Consider the following 22,278-nt stretch of genomic DNA (forward strand, 5'->3'; position numbering starts at 1 on the left):
GGGCGTGCAAAATTATTCAGCCCCCTTAAGTTAATACTTTGTAGCGCCACCTTTTGCTGCGATTACAGCTGTACGTCGCTTGGGGTATGTCTCTATCAGTTTTGCACATCGAGAGACTGACATTTTTTCCCATTCCTCCTTGCAAAACAGCTCGAGCTCAGTGAGGTTGGATGGAGAGCATTTGTGAACAGCAGTTTTCAGTTCTTTCCACAGATTCTCGATTGGATTCAGGTCTGGACTTTGACTTGGCCATTCTAACACCTGGATATGTTTATTTTTGAACCATTCCATTGTAGATTTTGCTTTATGTTTTGGATCATTGTCTTGTTGGAAGACAAATCTCCGTCCCAGTCTCAGGTCTTTTGCAGACTCCATCAGGTTTTCTTCCAGAATTGTCCTGTATTTGGCTCCATCCATCTTCCCATCAATTTTAACCATCTTCCCTGTCCCTGCTGAAGAAAAGCAGGCCCAAACCATGATGCTGCCACCACCATGTTTGACAGTGGGGATGGTGATGAGCTGTGTTGCTTTTACGCCAAACATAACGTTTTGCATTGTTGCCAAAAAGTTCAATTTTGGTTTCATCTGACCAGACAGAGCACCTTCTTCCACATGTTTGGTGTGTCTCCCAGGTGGCTTGTGGCAAACTTTAAACAACACTTTTTATGGATATCTTTAAGAAATGGCTTTCTTCTTGCCACTCTTCCATAAAGGCCAGAATTGTGCAATATACGACTGATTGTTGTCCTATGGACAGAGCCTCCCACCTCAGCTGTAGATCTCTGCAGTTCATCCAGAGTGATCATGGGCCTCTTGGCTGCATCTCTGATCAGTCTTCTCCTTGTATGAGCTGAAAGTTTAGAGGGACGGCCAGGTCTTGGTAGATTTGCAGTGGTCTGATACTCCTTCCATTTCTATATTATCGCTTGCACAGTGCTCCTTGGGATGTTTAAAGCTTGGGAAATCTTTTTGTATCCAAATCCGGCTTTAAACTTCTTCACAACAGTATCTCGGACCTGCCTGGTGTGTTCCTTGTTCTTCATGATGCTCTCTGCGCTTTTAACGGACCTCTGAGACTATCACAGTGCAGGTGCATTTATACGGAGACTTGATTACACACAGGTGGATTGTATTTATCATCATTAGTCATTTAGGTCAACATTGGATCATTCAGAGATCCTCACTGAACTTCTGGAGAGAGTTTGCTGCACTGAAAGTAAAGGGGCTGAATAATAATATAATAATAATAATAATAATTTTGCACGCCCAATTTTTCAGTTTTTGATTTGTTAAAAAAGTTTGAAATATCCAATAAATGTCGTTCCACTTCATGATTGTGTCCCACTTGTTGTTGATTCTTCACAAAAAAATACAGTTTTATATCTTTATGTTTGAAGCCTGAAATGTGGCAAAAGGTCGCAAAGTTCAAGGGGGCCGAATACTTTCGCAAGGCACTGTATGACACCTCCCCATGCATCCCAGCAGATCATTTGCCTTCATTGATATTTTTGTCTCTGCTGAACTGTTTGTTTCAAGTTAGCAGCCGCAGAGCTCGAGCAACTTCAAAGGACCACCTCAACTTGAAATTAATAGAAACGCCATAGGTCCACATTAGCATTGATGATGTTTAGCATCAACAGAAGCATACTGTGAGTTGAGATCGAGCCGAAGAGCCTTGCTCTCTGCAAAGAGACAGCCATAATGCCAAGGGAACAGGGAGCTGTAGCGTTGTCCTTTTTTGACAGCTGAGGCTATACTTGAGAGGCTGAGTAAGTCTCCTCGCTCCATTTGTGAAGTGGACTCCAGTGCCCGGTGAAGCATGACGTCTTGACACCTGCAGATAGATGACCTTAAACTGCTATCGAACAGAGTACAGACTGGTTATTTTCTGATTACATTCGGTGTCTGGCCCTGTGTTAACCTCTAGCAGCCTCAAGGAAATTACTGGGAGATTAGTATCACATCTGAGAAATTAGCACTTTTAATTAGGCCTGGATATGGTCTCCGTGAAATTTCTCCCATTAAGAGTTCCTGGCTAATTACAAGGAATCTATCAAGAAGGATATAGAGCAGGGGTGTCAAACATATGGCCCGTGGATAGTTTGAGTAAAAACAAAAATCTCTATGAAATAATAATCTTCAAAAATGAGCTCGATATACTTTAAAATGACTAAAACCAAATGGAAACTGTGTAGAAATGAGAATGGACCTACATTCTTCACTGTGTCCGGCTCGCTAATATTCACAGTAATGAAAGCTATACAGTGGATACAGGACTATGTCTTGCCAATTTTGATGGTAAGGAAACATAAAAAGGTTCAATGAGGCCCTCTGACCTCATTGAAGACCAAATGCGGCCCTCGGGGCAAAATTAGTTTGACACCACTGATGTAGTGGGACATATCATACTGACGATATGTTACCCCCCTGGAACAGGAAAGGGCCTGCCATGCCGAAACAGGTAAGGAAGGGCCTTCCCTAAACTGTTGCCACAAAGTTGGAAGCACAAAATTGTCTAGAATGTAGCATTAAGATTTCCATTCACTGGAACTACGGGGTCTAGCCTGAACCATGGAAAACAGCCCCAGACCATTATTCCTCCTCCACCAAACTGTACAGTTGGCACTATGCATTGGGGCAGGTAGCGTTTTCCTGGCATCCGCCAAACCCAGATTTGCCCACTGGACTGCCAGGTGGTGAAGCGTGATTCATCACTCCAGAGAACGCGTTTCCACTGCTCCAGAGTCCAATGGCGGCGAGCTTTACACCACTCCAGCCAACGCTTCACATTGCTCATGGTGATCTTAGGCTTGTGTGCGGCTGTTCCACCATGGAAACCCATTTCATGAAGCTCCCGACGAACAGTCCTTATGCTGACGTTGCTTCCAGAGGCAGTTTGGACCTTGGGTGTGAGTGTTGCAACCGAGGACAGACGATTTTTAGGCGCCACATGCTTCAGTACTTGCCGGTCCCGCTCTGTGAGCTTGTGTGCCTACCACTTCGCAGCTGAGCCGTTGTTGCTCCTTGACATTTCCACTTCACAATAACAGCACTTACAGTTGACCAGGGCAGCTGTAGCAGGGCAGAAATTTGACAAAATTACTTGTTGGAAAGGTGGCATCCTTTGACGGTGCCACGTTGAAAGTCATTGAGCTCTTCAGTAAGGCCATTCAACTGCCAATGTTTGTCTACTGAGATTTCATGGCTGTGTGCTCAATTTTATATGCCTATCAGCAACGGGTGTGGCTAAAATAGCCAAATCCACTAATTTGAAAGGGTGTCCACATGCTTTTGAATATTTAGTGTATCTTGTTTACTGTCTACATTAGCCCCGCTACATACTCCATTTTTGCAGTAGCTGCGTTTTCACCCTACTCCATCACACTCAGTGTAAAGTGTATTTCTGTGTATAGAATGTTTATACGACAGACAGGTTGGCAATTCAGGAACATGGCAACGCTACAAGGTGAAGCCTTTTTGTATCTTTGTATTTCATGCTTCAGTCGACATTCTCTACCGACAAGTTCTTAATTGTTTCAACCACAAGACTATATCAGGCATATAGAGGGGTGAGGTGGGGGCATGCGGGGAGGTGTTGACAGTCACAGCATTGTTCCCATATGAAGATAAAACCCAATGAGAAGTGTTATGCTTGATGGCCCTGCACTTGTCACAATGCTATGCTTCTATTTTTATTTTCACAACCTAGCATGTTGGTTCTATAGCTTCCCAGTAGACTTCTACAAGATGGATTATGTGGTTACTAGGAAGCGACTAATTCAAATACTGTCTCTTCAATTTGAAACAGAATTTTCTTTTTGTTTTTTGTTTTTATGCTCCAGAAGAATGTTTATTTTCGAGTCAGGATGCAAGTGAATTTCTCAGCTTTCTGAATGATATCCTTGTAGTGTGGAGACTGACAAGGGTTTACTCTTATAAAAGCTGTGTTTTAATTTCTCTATTTAATGGATGGATTTGGCCCTTTGACTCACTGCTGTACAAATGTAAACCAGGAATATTACTCAAGAGACATTGGTTAATGTGAGACTTCAGATTTCTAGTTGCTGCTTCTCATAAATCCTGTCATCCTATTGCCAAGTGAGAGGGAACAAGGCTGTAGTAAAAATGAAGGCACCCAAAGCAGCAGCAGACAGACGTGGTGTCTGTCTTTGTCAAACTCATGCAATGGACGACAGCCTCAACTCACATATGCATTCTTCAGGTCATAAAGCTAGTGATCCAACTGTAAACGGAAGTGAACTTAATAGGGCTTAATGAAGCCTTCATAAACCCTTTATAAGTCCTATATAGATGTTTCAGACTTCATTCATAAGCAGATATGAGATTATATAGCTATGCAGTACAACGTGGCAAAAGGGTTATGCCACATTATGCAAAGCACCAGACGTAAGGACATTTTATATCACCCTTTATGTAGTATGACTTGTTCTAATCATTTGTGTATCATCTATTGAGTGCTTATGAATGCTCTATAAAGAAGTTATAACTTGTTCTTTTAAAGTGGCACCATAAGAGAGGCGACAGGTAGCCTAATGGTTAGAGCGTTGGACTAGTAACCGAAAGGTTGCTAGATCGAATCCCCGAGCTGACAAGGTAAAAATCAGTTGTTCTGCCCCTGAACAAGGCAGTTAACCTACTATTCCTAGGACATTCTTGTAAATAAGAAGTTGTTCTTAACTGACTTGCATAGTTAAATAAAAGTAAGAAAATGATTTTTTTCTACCTTCCACAAGAACAGCCGTCAACTATTCAGTGTACCCAGTGTGACAGTCAAAGCTGCATTTAAACTGAGCGTGGCAGGGGTTTGGCATTCCCCAGCCTCCGCTATCTACCTCAGGGAAGGCTGTGCTCTGACACTATCAAATGGTTATGCAGGCAGCTCAGCGGTGTGTTGTCGCCTTGGGCCGCTTGGTTTACCAGAGAGATTTCATATTCATGGTGTGTGCTCAGAGCTACCTCATGCTGGATTGACTGTTGGATGTTATTTTGGTCCTTGCCTATGTTTACAAAACCATCGCAGAAGTGTGACACAGGAGGGAAAGAGTGAAATACCTTCCTCTTCCTTATTAACCTCTACAGATACAGTGCTTTCCATGACATTGAGTGTGTTATGAGTGTGTTATCAATGTGTTATCAGTTTGTTTTTAGTGTGTTATCAGTGTGTAATCAGTTTCAGTGTGTTATCAGCAGTGATGTAAAGTACTTAAGTAGAAATACTTGAAAGTACTACTTAAGTTGTTGTTTTGGGTATCTGTACTTTACTTTGCTATTTATATTTTTGACAACTTTATACTTTTTCTTCACTAAATTCCTAAAGAAAACGATGTACTTTTACTCCGTACATTTTCCCTGACACCCCAAAGTACTTGCATTTTGAATGCTTAGCAGGTCAGGAAAATTGTCTAATTCACACACTTATCAAGAGAACATCCCTGGTCATCCCTACTGCCGCTGATCTCGCGGACTCACTAAACACATTTTGTTTGTAAATTATGTCTGAGGGTTGGAGCGTGCCCATCTGTAAATTGAAAAAACAAGAAAATGGTGCCGTCTGGTTTGCTTAATATAAGGAATTTGAAATGATTTCTACTTCTACTTTTACTTTTGATACTTTAGTTTATTTGAGCAATTACACTTACTTTTTATACTTAAGTATATTTAAAACCAAATACTTTTAGACTTTTACTCAAGTAGGGTTTTACTGGGTGACTCATTTTTACTTCAGTCATTTTCTATTGTGTTATCATTGTGTTATCAGTTTGTTATCAGTTTGTTATCAGTGTGTTATCAGTTTGTTATCAGTTTGTTATTAGTGTGTTATCAGTTTGGTATCAGTTTGTCATCAGTGTGTTATCAGTTTGTTATCAGTGTGTTATCAGTTTGTTATTAGTGTGTTATCAGTTTGGTATCAGTTTGTCATCAGTGTGTTATCAGTTTCAGTTTGTTATCAGTTTCAGTTTGTCATCATTGTGTTATCAGTTTGTTATCAGTTTGTTATCAGTGTGTTATCAGTTTGTTATCAGTTTGTTATCAGTTTGTTATTAGTGTGTTATCAGTTTGGTATCAGTTTGTCATCAGTGTGTTATCAGTTTCAGTTTGTTATCAGTTTCAGTTTGTTATCAGTGTGTTATCAGTTTGTTATCAGTTTGTTATTAGTGTGTTATCAGTTTGGTATCAGTTTGTCATCAGTGTGTTATCAGTTTGTTATCAGTGTGTTATCAGTGTGTTACCAGTTTCAGTTTGTTATCAGTGTGTTATCAGTTTCAGTTTGTTATCAGTTTGTCATCAGTTTGTCATCAGTTTGTTATCAGTTTCAGTTTGTTATCAGTTTCAGTTTGTTATCAGTGTGTTATCAGTTTCAGTTTGTTATCAGTTTGTTATCAGTTTGAGTTTGTTATCAGTGTGTTATCAGTTTGTTATCAGTGTGTTATCAGTTTGTTATCAGTGTGTTATCAGTTTCAGTGTGTTATCAGTTTCAGTTTGTTATCAGTTTGTTATCAGTTTCAGTTTGTTATCAGTTTGTTATCAGTTTCAGTTTGTTATCAGTGTGTTATCAGTTTCAGTTTGTTATCAGTATGTTATCAGTTAGTTATCAGTTTGTTATCAGTGTGTTATCAGTTTCAGTGTGTTATTAGTTTCAGTGTGTTATCAGTGTGTTATCAGTTTCAGTTTGTTATCAGTGTGTTATCAGTTTCAGTTTGTTATCCGTGTGTTATTTGTGTTTCCCTTCCACACTTTTCATACGAGATGCAAAGGCCCCCATAGCAATTTCCAGACCCGCTAGAAACTAAAACTGTCAATTGAAACCCATAATAGCCAAACTCTTTCAGCTGGGGAGAAAGTGTGCCTTGAGCCACCTATACAATTGTGGGGGAACACTGTGTGGGTATAAGGGAAGCTGAATGCCTTTGTGTTTGGGATGTACATAGTATTGAAGGTTTGTCAGGAGAGGGGGGGGGACTGATTTGTGAAAACACTCATTGTGACGACTCTGTATTTGTGTCATGCCCCGATACCGTTTGAACTTATCACACGTAGCGATCACAGACCCCTCTGCTTTGAACACATATCCTGCGGGAGGAAATTGCTAAATTTAGAGTAGTTATCCCCCGGGTGAGACTGAACTAAACAGCATAGTTTTTGTAATCACAGAGCAAGTAAAAACAACTGTGGGTTCACTCAGAATGCTTACACTGTATTTGTGGTTTCGAGTCAATATCCAATAATGACGAAGTCTACGAGACTGTCCGTTTTATTGTGATCAGCATCTTTGATACATCATAGACATTCTGAGTGATTCCGCAGTGTGGTTTACCTATCTGTGATTGATTGAATTTGGGCATAAGACTGGCACTTGAAGGAAAAAACAAGGAACATAGTAAGAAAATGGGGGGAGAGTGAGACAAAGAGCGATCGAGGTGAAAACTTAACGAATGTGTTTGTGTGAGAGAGAGAGAGAGAGAGAGAGAGAGAGAGAGAGAGAGAGTGTGTGTGTGTGTGCTCGTGTGCATTCTCTATTCAGTGATGCTCTGGTTTTGAAGAGGTGCAAAATGGGCTTCAGATTCCCACGTAACAGTTTTGCTGCACAGACACATTGAGGGAGTAACATGCAGCTGGGTCAGAGAGGGGGATAGAAGATTGATTATGTGTGTGTCCCACACTTGGCAGTGCCAGTGCCAAACAACCGACATGGCATGAGGTCAGATTGGAGGTTTCTCGCTGAACCATATCGCCTCTCCTCCCTCTCTGTCCTATGCTGTGGTAGTGTATGCACTCCAAGCAGTGTTTCTCAACCCTCTCCCCCCTCTCTATCCTGTGCTGTGGTAGTGTATGCACTCTAAGCAGCGTTTCTCAATCCTCTCCTCTGGGATCCCCGTTCTATGAATTTGAAAACCGAGCACCGCTACGGTCTTCCTGAGAGCTACAAGTACCATCTCTCGACAACCAGAAGGTGCTTCTGGATTATGTTGTGTTACGGTGCAGAGGGTTGTCAATTTCCACTCTGTCAAACAAGCACACCTGATTGAACTTGTCAGCTAATCATCAAGCCCTTAGTCTAGTCAAATTAGGTGTGGAAGTCAGGTGTGCTTGTCAGGTGTTCTAGTCAGGTGTTCTAATCAGGTGTTCTAGTCAGGTGTTCTAGTCAGGTGTTCTAGTCAGGTGTTCTAGTCAGGTGTTCTAATCAGGTGTTCTAGTCAGGTGTTCTAATCAGGTGTTTTAGCCAGGTGTTGTAGTCAGGTGTTCAAATCAGGTGTTCTAATCAGGTGTTCTAATCAGGTGTTCTAATCAGGTGTGGTAGTCAGGTGTGGTAGCCATGTGTGGTAGTCAGGTGTTCTAGTCAGGTGTGGTAGTCAGGTGTGGTAGCCATGTGTGGTAGTCAGGTGTTCTAGTCAGGTGTGGTATTCAGGTGTGGTAGTCAGGTGTTCTAGTCAGGTGTGGTAGTCAGGTGTTCTAGTCAGGTGTGGTAGTCAGGTGTGGTAGTCAGGTGTTCTAGTCAGGTGTGGTAGTCTGGTGTGGTAGTCAGGTCTGATAGTCAGGTCTGATAGTTCAGGGCAACAACAACATTGTGAAACATATGGGGAGAGGTTTGACAAACACTGTATTAAAAGCTCTGAGAAAATGTCTACCTCCTATCCTATCCATACGCTGAGAGTCAGATGCGACATTGCTGTATTAGTAATCACGGCAGGGGGTGGACTCTTGATGGAGTAAATATTCATCAGAGAGAGCCCCATCGGGGTGGGGGCACAGGTTCAGCCGAGAGGACGACAGGTGTCCTAAGAGACAGAAAGGAGCTCTGAGCAGTGCCAGTCACCATTTCTTTATCCTTCCCTTATCACTGAACTCTATCTGAGATACTGCCACAGACAGCCACACAGTTAAGGGCTTTTCACACTACTGAGCCGATCCAAGCAGAAACAAACCAAGCTGTACTGAGCTGGCCTGTTTACACATCCACCTTCGTTGCATGGTTTGGTTCAGGTCAGCACGATAGTGTGCAAAGGGATACTAGCTATAGCCATCTCCTCAGCTTCAACATTATATGAATGCTGTCTTCCAAATCAAATCAAATCAAATGTTATTTGTCACATGCGCCGAATACAACAGGTGTAGACCTTACAGTGAAATTCTTACTTACAAGCCCATAACCAACAACAGCAGCATTAAAATAACAAGGGAGGCTATATACAGGGGGTACTGGTACAGAGTCAATGTGCGGGGGCACCAGTTAGTTGAGGTAATTGAGGTGATATGTACATGTAGGTACTATGCATAGATTAAAAACAGAGAGTAGCAGTAGCGTAAAAGAGGGGTCTGGGTAGCCCTTTGATTTGCTGTTCAGGAGTCTTATGGCTTGGGGGTAGAAGCTGTTAAGAAGCCGTTTGGACCTAGACTTGGTCTTTGACCATTTTTAGGGCCTGACACCGCCTGGTATAGAGGTCCTGGATGACAGGAAGCTTGGCCCCAGTGATGTACTGGGACGTACACAGTACCCTCTGTAGTGCCTTGTGGTCAGAGGCCGACCAGTTGCCATACCAGGCAGTGATGCAACCAGTCTCTCGATGGTGCAGCTAGAACCTTTTCAGGATCTGAGGACCAATGCCAAATCTTTTCAGTCTCCTGAGGGGGAATAGGCTTTGTCGTGCCCTCTTCACGACTGTCTTGGTGTGTTTGGACCATGATAGTTTGTTGGTGATGTGGACACCAAGGAATTTGAAGCTCTCAACCTGTTCCACTACAGCCCCGTCGATGAGAATGTGGGCGTGTTCGGTCCTTCTTTTTCTGTTGTCCACGATCATCTCCTTTGTCTTGATCACGTTGAGGGAGAGGATGTTGTCCTGGCACCACATGACCAGGTCTCTGGCCTCCCTATAGGCTGTCTCATCGCTGTTGGTGATCAGGCCTACCACTGTGGTGTCATCTGCAAACTTGATGATAGTGTTGGAGTCGTGCATGGCCATGCAGTCATGGTCCTCCCCCCTGAATTTAGTGTGCGCTTGTGCATGACAACAGCAGCAGCAGCAACAACATCCGACATCAGACAGCTTGGCATTGTTCCAGAAAACTCTTTAACGAATTTGTTCTTCTCGCCATCATTTACTCAATTAACGATTCTCACACAACTGTTTCATAAACTGTGGATTCATGTTTCTTTATTTTTTTGTCAGCCAGAATGTGTTTAGAATGGGAAAGGTAAGGGCCAGCTGGTCAGAATTGTCAGTTTTATGTTATATGTTATATGCTATATGTTTCAGTTGTGTTTTGACAACAACGTTTAAAACTGCAATATGTAGCTTTTTTGGCGACCCAACCAAATTCACGTAGAAAATTGTGTTCTAGATCTGTCATTTTCATTGAAAGCAAGTCTAAGAAGCGGTACATCTGTTCTATTTGCACTTTTTCTATGTTTCCCATTCTTAAGTTTTGTTTTTGCGTCTTTTACTTTCGGTTTTGCACACTAGCTTCAAACAGCGGAAAATATAATATTTTGGGTAATTAAAAAAAAAATTCAGAGTGATTTAGATGGTACAATGGTTCTCTACACTATACATGGCTTGTTTTGTCACATTTTTAAATTAGGCAAACTATTAGAATTTTAGAAACTAGGAAATGGCAGAGTTATTTCTGCATATTGCATCTTTAATGTTGGTCCCAAAAAGTCATGCTTCAATGAGATTGTTGTCATGACTACTAACACTGTTTCAAGTCTCTGTGTGATTTTGTCTTTGACAGTGAACTCTTGGATGACAAGAGGATTGTCAGGTAAGCAAGGTTTGCTAACATCCTCCTTCTGAAGACATGAAACACTGTGGAACACAGCTTACAAATGCTGTACTTTTTATGTTTTTATAAGTCATTTTAACCCTGTGATAACAATAATAGTCAAAATTGACAAAATTCTGATTTCCTGACTTCTGACAAACCCTGTGCGAGAATTATATTCACTTCTGGGTTGTGTTCATGAGGCAATGAAAAGAAAACTAACTAAAACAGAGAGGGACTATCTGGACACTAATTTTCTTTTTCAGTTGTAGAACTTTTTCTGTTGCTTGACCTAATGAACACGACGCTAATGTTACTGTGGAACATTGAAGCTTATGTTTCTTTCTGTAATTTGGACATTTTTATGTCCTGCAGCCACCGAGAATATCAATGTTGAGTCTGTACCACGAAGGCCTAGTGTGGCTCTGTGCAACGAGACCCAGCTGCTGTGGGAGATGGAGGTGTGTGGAGAGGGTTTCAAGCGAGAGATGGCTTACGTGGATCCCCAGAACTGGTGCAACTTAACACACTTCATCAGGTAAAAGACTCCCCTGCCGTCTCTTGCCCTTTCAGTCTTATCAGAACAAGCCAGTGTCCTATCAATTCAGTATAATTTCTGAATAAATGTGTGTGAGAAGGGAAAGGTGGGATTAGTTCCAGCCAGAAAAACATGTGTAGCCCCACTCTATCTGTTGGTAAACTTTTGGAGGCAGTCTAAGATTTGGATATTAAAGCCAAAATAAAACATATTTCCACTAAAATTATCATTTCAGCACAATAATTATTGTACAATGTCTTGGGGAAGCTCAGAACAGTTTTCCTACTTAAAAAGTTGACTTAAGAAACCTACTGTAGGATAAATCAAAGAATACTGTATTGCAGTGTAGGTAGTCTAGTAAAATAAAATAAAAAGTGCCCACTCTGTGTGTGAATGCATGCATCTGGCTGTTTGTGTATGAACAGGCGATTGGCATCCAAATGCTAGTTGGCATTGCAGATCCAGGGGGCTGTTTGCCTGGCTGGGCCTGCCCAGTGATAATTTCCCCCTCACCAATGAGTGGCACCTGTGCCTGCTGGCTGACCCAGTATGGTTCTCTAACACGCTTCAACCGTCCACACACACAGATAAACACACACATGGACACACACATCCACAGGCATACTCATACACCCGTACAGTATTCAGACCCCCTGACCTTTTCCACATTTTGTTATGTTACAGCCTTATTCAAAAATGGATGAAATTGTTTACCTCCCTCATCAATCTACACACAATACCCCATAATGACAAAACAAAAACTGTTTTTTAGACATTTTTGCAAATGTAATTTAAAAAAAATACAAAAATGAAACTATTCAGACCCTTTACTTAGAATGTTGTTGAAGCACCATTGGCAGCGATTACAGCCTCAAGTCTTCTTGGGTATGACGCTAAATGCTTGGCACACCTGTATTTGGGGAGTTTGTCCCATTTTTCACCGCAGATCCTCTCAAGCTCTGTCAGGTCGGATGGGTACTGTTGCTCTACAGCTATTTTCATGTCACTCCAGAGAGCAGGTTATCATCAAGGATCTCTGTACTTTCCTCCGTTCATCTTTCCCTCGATCCTGACTAGTCTTCCAGTCACTGCCTCTGAAAAACCTCCCCACAACATGATGCTGCCACCACCATGCTTCACCGTAGGGAAACACTGTGCCAGGTTTCCTCCAGACGTGACGCTTGGCATTCAGGCCAAATAGTTCAATCTTGGTTTCATCAGACCAGAGAATATTGTTTTTCATGGTCTGAGAGTCTTTTAGGTGCCTTTTGACAAACTCCAAGTGGGCTGTCATGTGCCTTTTGCTGAGGAGTGGCTTCCGTCTGGCCAGAGATGTTTGTCCTTCTGGAAGGTTCTCCCATTCCCACAGAGGAACTCTGGAGCTTTGTGAGAGTGACCATCGGGTTCTTGGTCACCTCCCTATATTCTATATTTGAGATAGCCACCCTTTGTCTTGATGACAGCTTTGCACACGCTTGGCATTCTCTCAACCAGCTTCATGAGGTAGTCACCTTGCATGCATTTCAATTAACAGGTGTGATTTGTTAAAAGTTCATTTGTGGACTTTATTTCATTCTTAATGTGTTGTGACAAGGTAAGGGTGGTATACAGAAGATAGCCCTATTTGGTAAAAGTCCATATTATGGCAAGAACAGCTCACATAAGGAAATAGAAACAGTAATCCATCATTACTTTAAGATATGAAGGTCAGTCAATCCGAAAAATGTCAAGAAGTTTGAAAGTTTCTTAAACTGCAGTCGCAAGAAACATCAAGCGCTATGACGAAACTGGCTCTCATGAGGACCGCCACAGGAAATGAAGACCCAGATACTTTGAAGAATCTCAAATCTAGAATATATTTTGATTTGTTTAACACTTTTTTGGTTACTACATTTTTTTATTTTTTATTTAACCTTTATTTAACTAGGCAAGTCAGTTAAAAAGAAATCTTATTTTCAATGACGGCCTAGGAACATTGGGTTAACTGCCTGTTCAGGGGCAGAATGACAGATTTGTACCTTGTCAGCTCGGGGATTTGAGCTTCCAACCTTCCGGTTACTAGCCCAACGCTCTAACCACTAGGCTAACCTGCCGCACCATGAGTCCATATGTGTTATTTCATAGTTTTGTTGTCTTCACTATTATTCTACAATGGACAAAATAGTAAAAATAAAGAAAAACCCTGAAATGAGTAGGTGTGTCCAAACTTTGACTATTACTTAAGCTTCCATCTAGGTACCTGTCTATTACCAACTGGCCAGATGTTTATGTGAGAGACATATGATCTTTACAGGGTGTAAAAGCCATTTCCACGAACCCTTCCCTCCCCATCTGTACCTTGTACAATACCTCATATTATGTCCAGTAGCTCGTATTGTCAAGACATTGCTTAAGTTTTCTATTTTCAAGACATCCGTTACCAAACATACCAGCTTGAAGGTCCTACTGGCAGCCAGTAAAAAGGCTATCACTAGGAAATGGCTACAAAAAGACCCTCCCACAGTGACACAATGGAAAGACATTGTAGAAGAAATATACCACATGGATGGTATGACCTTTGCTTTAAGAACTCAACAGGAGAGAGGTCAAGAATACTGGGAAAAATGGGTTTTGTAATTGGAAAGGGTCTAATTCAAAGATGTCAATGTAACTAATATGATGATGAAGGTATGACGTGCACTGTAACTGCCAGATCTTTTTTGTTGTTCTTTTATTTTACTTTATTTTTAATTTCTTTGTGTTCCTACAATAAAAACAAAGTATTAAAAAAAACACACCAGCTTGAAAATGATATTTACAGTACTTGTTAACAAGTTATTCATGAGACATATGTGTTCTCATGGACATCCCCAGGGAATCTTTGGTGCTCTGTTTAGAGCGAGAGAAAGAAATAGAATGAGAGAAAGTGAAGGACCTTTGGTCCTCGTTGATGTTCTGCGCTGAGAGAAACAAAGCATGCGGCCATGTCAGCGAGGTGTAAGTTAGATGGAACTCTCTCCAAAGTGCACGGCCATCTACACATGTAAGATCTTCATTTGACCAGTTTCTCATAGCAGTATCCTGCAGCAACAGGAAATGTGAATTATTGTGTGGATTATAATTAATGGACATTTTTTGTAGGGGTTAGGGCATATCAAGTCTGCTATTTTTAAGGGGAAATTACAAACTTAGACTTTTGAATACGCTACAATTTTGCTATTCCTGCAACAACATGGTGATCAAATTAAGATCCTAAATCTGTATATTGATTCAAATGAGCAAATCTGAATCTCACCACGGGTACACAGTCAAGAGAATGGGACAGCCGAGGAGGCATGGACCAACTGCAGAACATCAGCAGAGACTGAATGCCAGGCACGGTGCCGTCCACTGCTAATGAATATTAACACAGGGACATTATCAACAGCAGGCCTAGGGACAATATCATCAGCAGGCTTGGTCTGCTTTCTAACTAACAGATGCTCCTTCAAGGTCAACAGTGCATGTTAGTAGCCACAAATGGCCATTTGCAAACGCAATGTGAATTTACTGTCTGTGTAATTTAGTAGAACAGAACATTTGGTAATTACAGTACCAGTCACAGAGGACATACGGAGAGGAGAGTTGGAAATAAAATCAATTTACCACAACTTGAAGGGAACCGTTTTTTTTCTCCAGGTCCCAGGTCGATCCCTTGGGATTGCTAGTGTATACCACTTGAATGAAGAAGTAAAATGCAATTTTTGTCAACTCCGCAAAACATCAACTCCGTCAGATTTTTGTCTAACGTCAACTCCGTCAGAGTGCTGAAAGATCTGATAGAAGGTTATGTTTTTATTGGGATTTTCAAATGAATCATTTTCCATATTTTAACAAATGTTTGTATTACAATTACATTTTTAGAGGCAAAAATATTTTAATCACTGTTCTGCAACATGTGCTTAAACAATTTAATTATTTGCTGTGCTAGACCTAAGGGATAATGTTCGCTTTATAAATGTTGTTTCATGTACTAAATCTAGAAAAACTTGTGAAAATTCTAACAAAATTAGCCCTGGACCATTTAATAGTGGTCTAAAACAAAACAAAAAGAAGTTTGGAGATTTGTATGACATTTTTGAATAATGTAGTGTTGTAAAAAAACAATCAAGGCCTTTAAACACTTGGACAATACTTGTAAAAATGAAATGCCTTTTAGGATGTCTGATGGAGTTTACATAAATCCAGCAAAACTGCGCTATGCCACTGTCTCTTGGGTCGAAAAAAAATTACCTCAACAACCATAATCCAAAACAATCCAGCAAAAATCCATCTTGGATGACACTGATAAATTTGTTGTAAAGTCTATGCAATTCACTGTACCATTTACAACGTGTATCCTGTGGACGTGACCAATAAACTTTGATTTGATTTATGTCCTCTCCTCGCTCAAGTATGCCTGTCTGTACATATCCTTTATTTAAAAAAATTTAAGAGCGGAGCAGAATTTTTCTGCAGCATAGCTTCTTCTGACAACCTAATGGACTCATTGACTACACAATCAGACATAATGATCTTTTGTTATGTTTCTGACAAGCTGGACTCAAAACACTTCAAAACAGGATCCCATTGGATAATCAACACTTTAGAAAGCCTTTTTAGAACACTCATAATGTCTTCATAAGCAATACATGGATACTTCACAAATGATTTATAAGCAATATTATCCAGCATAAACTGTTATATAAAAAGGTGTTGTTTGCTGATGAATGATTTCTGAAGCATTTTTATAGACCTTATAAAGAGTATGAGGCTTCATTAAATACAGTTTTTCCTTGAAAGTATTGTTTGTGGCCATTTCTGAACAATATTTGTGCAGGCAATGTTTGGCAGTGAAGTTGACCTGTAATGTTGGCATTGTGGTTTGGTTTGGTTTTGCGATTGGGAAGCTTTGAATTTTCCTTGCATGAAAATACATATGAGAAAACATTTCAAATATGCCTCAGCTCTTCTCGTGCACCAAATGTACAGCTGCTGGAAATAATGTAGTTTTTCCAGTTATCACTTTATCTGAAGCACAGCAGATTTTGAAAACAAATTTGCCAATGCTACAGAAGGCTAGTAAAGGCCCAGTGCACAACTTTTGTGTAATAAAAAAAAATATATATATATGTATATCCTTTTTTAATTCAAATTTTTCAGGGGGTGCTGCAGCACCCTCAGCACCACCACTTCTCCCAAGTGGGAGCAGTGGTCTAAGGCATCCCTACAGACCCTGGTTCGATTCCAGGCTGTATCACATCCGGCAGGGCATTGGGAGTCCCATAGGGCGGCTCATAATTGGCCCAGCGTTGTCTGGGTAGCCCATCATTGTAAATAAGAATTTGTTCTTAACTAGCTTGCCTAGTTAAATAAAGGTCAAATAAAAATAAATATGACTTCATTCGTCTAAAATGTACCCTTGTTAACCTAGAGTTCATGTCCGTGCCCCCGCATAAATCTAATTAGCATAATAAATACATCCCCATCAAAACCTGTTTAAGCTAGATATATCTGTTTTATTTGCATGGCTGCGTCTCAATCCACCTCATCCACCGATGTCGCCCTTCCGCATCTGCAGTTGAAAGGTGGCAGAGCTAGAGCTGTGTTTGTCAGACCATGAGACATCCTGAAAATTGGTCTTCTCATGAAAACGTCTGTAGTGTCCAAATGGTTTAGCCTACAAACTATTTTGACCCCTCTATGGAAAGATGAGACTCTCACAAACATGATGGTGTTGCTCTGGGACGCCCCCAAGCCTCACAAGAAGAGTCTGAAGCCAGGTACCAGTTTAAAAAATGAATGGAAGCATAGATGGAGATAGTTTTGTGCCTAAGATAAGGGGTACATGTAATTTAAAATTAAAAAAAAGTATATACTGTATATACATAGGACAGACACTTCAGAACAAACTTGCTTCAGATAATTGTTTTTCACCATCTGTTTATTCATGTATGAAGCTGTTATTAAATGTTTTTCTATGAGCTAATAGCAGTAAGGTCAAATTCAATGTGTCATCCCCCCAAAAATGTGTATATAGTTTTGATACCTTAAGGGGTCCTAAAATTCCAAATCAAATAGCAAAATTATCCTTGGTATGACCATTTAAAAACAATTCCATATGTTAGTTTAGTAGTATCCCTCCCCCCAGCTTAGACTCTTAAGGATTTTTAAGCAAGAGACAATAAGCTTTTCTAAGAATGTATTCGTCCTTTTAATGATGGGTAAGCTTTTGCAGTTTTAAATTATAAAAGAAAATAACACAGCATGCAGCTAAATATATATGGTAACTTCACGTATTCTATCACTTTTCAGTCTGGGGTCAACATCTTGTACCATTGTTTTTCTACAATAATATACAAGACAAAAAGCTATTCCAGAGTTACCATACAATTAATCCATTAATTTACAGCAGCCTCCCTTATGTCCGTACGGAGACACAGTCTACACGCTTGACCGAGACTCATTCGATTTGCAGCACTTAGGCGGAGGTTGTCTGAAAGCAATGATGGGGATTGGCTGACGTCAAACCACACCGCTAGTATGAAAGGCGTAGGAGGGGAAACTGATGTTTGTTAAATATAGAGCTAACCACTTTGGTCTTGACTAGTTTGACTTAATGTGGTCTGATAGGATCTGTTTTGCTAGGTAAGCATCATGGCGGGGACCCCATGTTACCCAGAGTGCTATTATATCAACTCTAATCACCCATTTAGCTCCTAACTGTGTACTGTAACAAGCCTGGGAAGTGCAGGTAATTTGTGTCATATTGGAAGAAATACTGTGTGTGTTATAATGGGTTGCTTTTAGTGCAGTTTATAGTGCATAGTACATACAGAAATGCACCCTAATGAGGCAGCCTGTGTCCAACTCGTAGCTAATGATGTAAACTTGATGAGGAGGACACACACGGCAAATGGCTACTCCATCAGTTTCCAAAGTGACATACTTTGAACAAAAACAATGTTACAAGGGCTTTATAACACATTCATAAAGCATGCATAAGCACTACATAGATTCTTCAAAAATCCTCTATGTAAATGTGTCATACTGTATAAATTAGGACATCCTTAAGCAGTGCCTAATCAATGCTCTATCTATTGTGGTTCCTTTAAATGTAAATAAGTGAATTGTTTTGCCCCACAGTTAGCCATGATGATTAGCTAGCCAGCCAAAATGGTTTACAGTTACTGTAGCTATCAATCACTTATACACTAATTTGCTAGCTACAGTAGCACTACCGTACCTCCAAAAATAACGTCTTCAAAAATGTACCATTGTGATTTACCATTGTGATGCACATCCATTCATATCGATTTTCTATGCATATTATGACTAAAGAGGCATGACTTGAGCCTCTTTCTTTATAGATTCACGCCGGGCTGAAAAAGTGTTTTGCAGAGTAAGAATTTTAGGGATATACCCTCCCTGTTTATCAGTTTAGACACATCCTATGTGTACGATTCTGTATTTATTTTCTTAGTCGACCTTGTGTTCTGTTTCTTTGTGTTCTTGAACCTAGCCCTGTCTTTCATTTTTTTCCATTGATTTCACCTGGGTAAGTTACTCACCTGGTCTCATCAACTCCTTATTTAGTTCAGTTCATTCTGTTTGTGCCTTTGAGGTATTGTTCGTTTTGACTCTACTAAGCCTTTTCCTAGTTCGTTTGTGAGAACCAGTTATATAGCCTTCAGTCCTAGTTTTATTTCACCTGCCTATTTATGACCATTGCCTGCATGTGACCACGATTCCTGCCTTCGCAGAAGGCGAAATAAACACCTGTCACGCTCTGCGGGTGAATCCACACCTTTTTCTCCCTGATTATTCATTACACTAAGTAGCTGTGCATATGGTAACAGCTAAGATCCAAAATCTGCTAAGTAGACCCCTTATCTCTTCTCCCCTGAAATAGAAAATATATACGGAGATACAGAGAACATCATTTTCAATCTAATCCATGGCCCCAGATTCCCTGCCTTCTGATTGGCTAAACACTTTGTGTTCCTCTGCCATCTGGACCAGGGATTGGCCAACCCTCCTCCTGGACAGCTACTATTGTTCCAGCCCTGCCACAACACCTGAATCTACTGATCAGCTGCTCAGGGGCTGTTAGAGCAGGGCTGGAACAAAAGCCTACTGTACATGCCCAGGAGGAGGGTTGGCCAATCCCTGCTCTAGGCCGGCAGTACCAGAGCCATATATTTACATCTCTATGGCTTTGGTGAATACTAGCCCTTTCTCAACCTGACTGTTGATTTTAAACATTTGTGTTTCTCTGCTCTCTCCACAGTGAGTACCACGTCTTCTCGCTGTGCACAGAGACCAACGCCGGGCGCATCAACTGCTACTGGCCCAACCCGCTGGTGGAGAGCTACATCATCCGCATCCACAAGCACTTCTTCTCCAACTGCACTCTGGAGAGGGTGATCCTGGTGGACCCGCCAGACGACACACTCACCATCCTCATCCTCATCCCTGTCTTCCTCACCCTGGCTATGATTGCACTGGTGGTGTGGTGCAGTAAGCGCAGCGACATCCTGGCTTAAGATGTTGGTTTGTTTGGTTCCCATGTGACTGTGCAATGTGACTGTCCAGAGACCTATGAACTTCTTTGAATGGAAATACTTTATTGATGCCCAGAGGGGGAATTGGGTTAGACAGGTAGCCTGGGAAGACAGGTAAGTAACCTACGAAGGGAACTTTTGTTTGTTCATTGTGTCATGTCAGGATTATGGTGGATTGAATGGACCAAAAGAAGCTACTTAACGCCTTTGAGGGAGATGCATCCTAAATCCATTTTGCTAGCTTGAGACAGTCCAAGCCCTTTTGAGAGATATACAAGGACTCAAGGCACAGAGCTACAAGACATTCAGGATCTTTGATCATTGGTGTAAAAAGGGACAAACGTCCAGGGACTGCCTCAACATCATCACCTATCAAACGTCATTTAAGCTTGTGGTTATATATTCGAGATTCTTCTCGATGGGATAACACCGACAAGTTGACACCAGAACATGTACAATACTTTTCTGTACCAGTGCCGTCTACTGTAAAGACCCTGAGTTTTCCTTCCTTAATTGCCTGCCATTCTTTCTCTACAGCAGTGTTCCTGGCACCATGGCCTTCTTCACGCTTCCTCATCTGTTATGTGTTGTCACTATCAGTTCAAGCTGCAAAGACGGATACAACAATTTCTTTCCAAAAAATCTGATTTTTACCCAACCCTGATTTAACTTACCCTAACCACACCCCTAACCATATGCCTAACCAAAACCTTAATTTAAGACCAATGCTAATTTTCATGTTCATGATATAGGCAATTCTGACTTTGAAGCTTGGCCATAGAATGGGAACAAGCCCTATATGTGTCGCTGAGACTAGAGAACTTGGTTTGTTTCTTGAAGTGAAATGGTTGTTTGACTTCTTTATTTATCTTGTCTCTGGGTTGTCATTGCAATGCCCCAAAAGTTGTTATCACTGATCGCACTGCTCATGTGGTGAAACCTCAGCAGGAATTCTGCTCACTCTAATTGTAATTTAATTTCACAGTTTAGTCGTTCTGGGAGGTATGGGCGATAGGAACATAAATCACTGTCAAGATTACGGACTCGTTTTGAGAGAATTTCGTTGTGCCAGAAAATTTTTGGTATTGAGGAGCTATTGAATTATTTACTGTAATGCTATTTAATGTTTGAATTAAATTACTTAGAATTAGTCAATGCTTTGGTTATTAATCAACATGTCCATAGGGCAATTTGCCCCTTTTTGTCCTCTGCCGTTTCGAAACCATTCCTACCTCTACTTCCAACTACATCCATCTCGATGCAACTCCAATTCAATTGAAACATCCTTAGTACTGTGGTCATAACAAAATAATATTGTTTTGACATTTCAGTGTGTAAATGTAGTTAAACAGTCAAATCCACAAAAAAATCTGTTCTGACGTTTAGGTTAATTTCAAGGTAAAACTCAACATTGCTGTATGATACATTACCATATGGGCAAAGCTACTAACAAGGCTGTATGAACATTTCAGAAGGGATTGGGGGGGATGTTCATATTCCTCATCAGTGGTGTAATGTACATAAGTAAAAATACTTTAAAGTACTACTTCAGTTTTTTTGTGTATCTGTACTTTACTATTTATATTTGACAACTTTTACATTTACTTCACTAAAATAATGTACTTTTTACTCCATACATTTTCCCTGACACCCAAAAGTACTCGTTACATGTTGAGTGCTTAGCAGGATAGGAAAATGGTCAAATTCACGTACTTATCAAGTGAACACGTGGACATCCCTACTGCCTCTGATCTGGCAGACTCACTAAACACATGCATTGTTTGTAAATTATTAGTGTTGGAGTGTACCCCTGGCTATTTGTACATTTTAAAAACAAGAAAATGGTGCCATCTGCTTTGCTTAATAGAAGGAATATGACATTTTTACTTTTGGTACTTAAGTATATTTGACTAATTCCATTTACTTTTGATACTTAAGTATATTTAGAACCAAATACTTTTAGACTTTTACTCTAGTATTTTACTGGGTGACTTTCACTTTACTTGAGTAACTTTCTATTAAGGTATCTGTACTTTTACTCAAGACAATTGGGTACTTTGTCTACCACTGTTCCTCATATTCCAATTTAAGACAAAGTCACTTTATAAAATGGGGACTATTTCCTCATTATTATGCGATCAAAACAAACATATGAATCTAAAGATGTTGACATTCAGCTCTGATCATCAGGATGTCAAATGAAGTGATATACACTGAGTGGACAAAACATTAGGAACACCTTCTCGTTCCATGACATAGACTGACCAGGTGAATCCAGGGGAATGCCATAATCTCTTATTTATGTCACTTGTTAAATCCACTTCTGTCCGAGTAGATGAAGGGGAGGAGACAGGTTAAAGATAGATTTTGAAGCCTTTAGACAATTGAGACATG

General features: G+C 40.6%; 1 protein-coding gene across 1 annotated transcript in view; it reads left to right on the forward strand.

The window, feature by feature from the left end:
* The window catches only part of LOC139366998 (receptor activity-modifying protein 3-like), a 28,803-nt gene extending 7,373 nt beyond the window's left edge, over positions 1 to 21,430 (forward strand). Inside the window, exons 2-4 of the mRNA XM_071104843.1 lie at positions 10,756 to 10,785; positions 11,161 to 11,323; positions 19,611 to 21,430. Of these exons, the coding sequence (XP_070960944.1) occupies positions 10,756 to 10,785; positions 11,161 to 11,323; positions 19,611 to 19,866 (449 nt within the window). The 3' untranslated portion in view covers positions 19,867 to 21,430. The remainder of the gene's footprint in view (positions 1 to 10,755; positions 10,786 to 11,160; positions 11,324 to 19,610) is intronic.
* The last annotated feature ends 848 nt before the right edge of the window (positions 21,431 to 22,278 follow it).

This window comes from Oncorhynchus clarkii, chromosome 15, assembly GCF_045791955.1.
Source record: "Oncorhynchus clarkii lewisi isolate Uvic-CL-2024 chromosome 15, UVic_Ocla_1.0, whole genome shotgun sequence".
In the NCBI taxonomy this organism is placed as follows: Eukaryota; Metazoa; Chordata; class Actinopteri; order Salmoniformes; family Salmonidae; genus Oncorhynchus; species Oncorhynchus clarkii.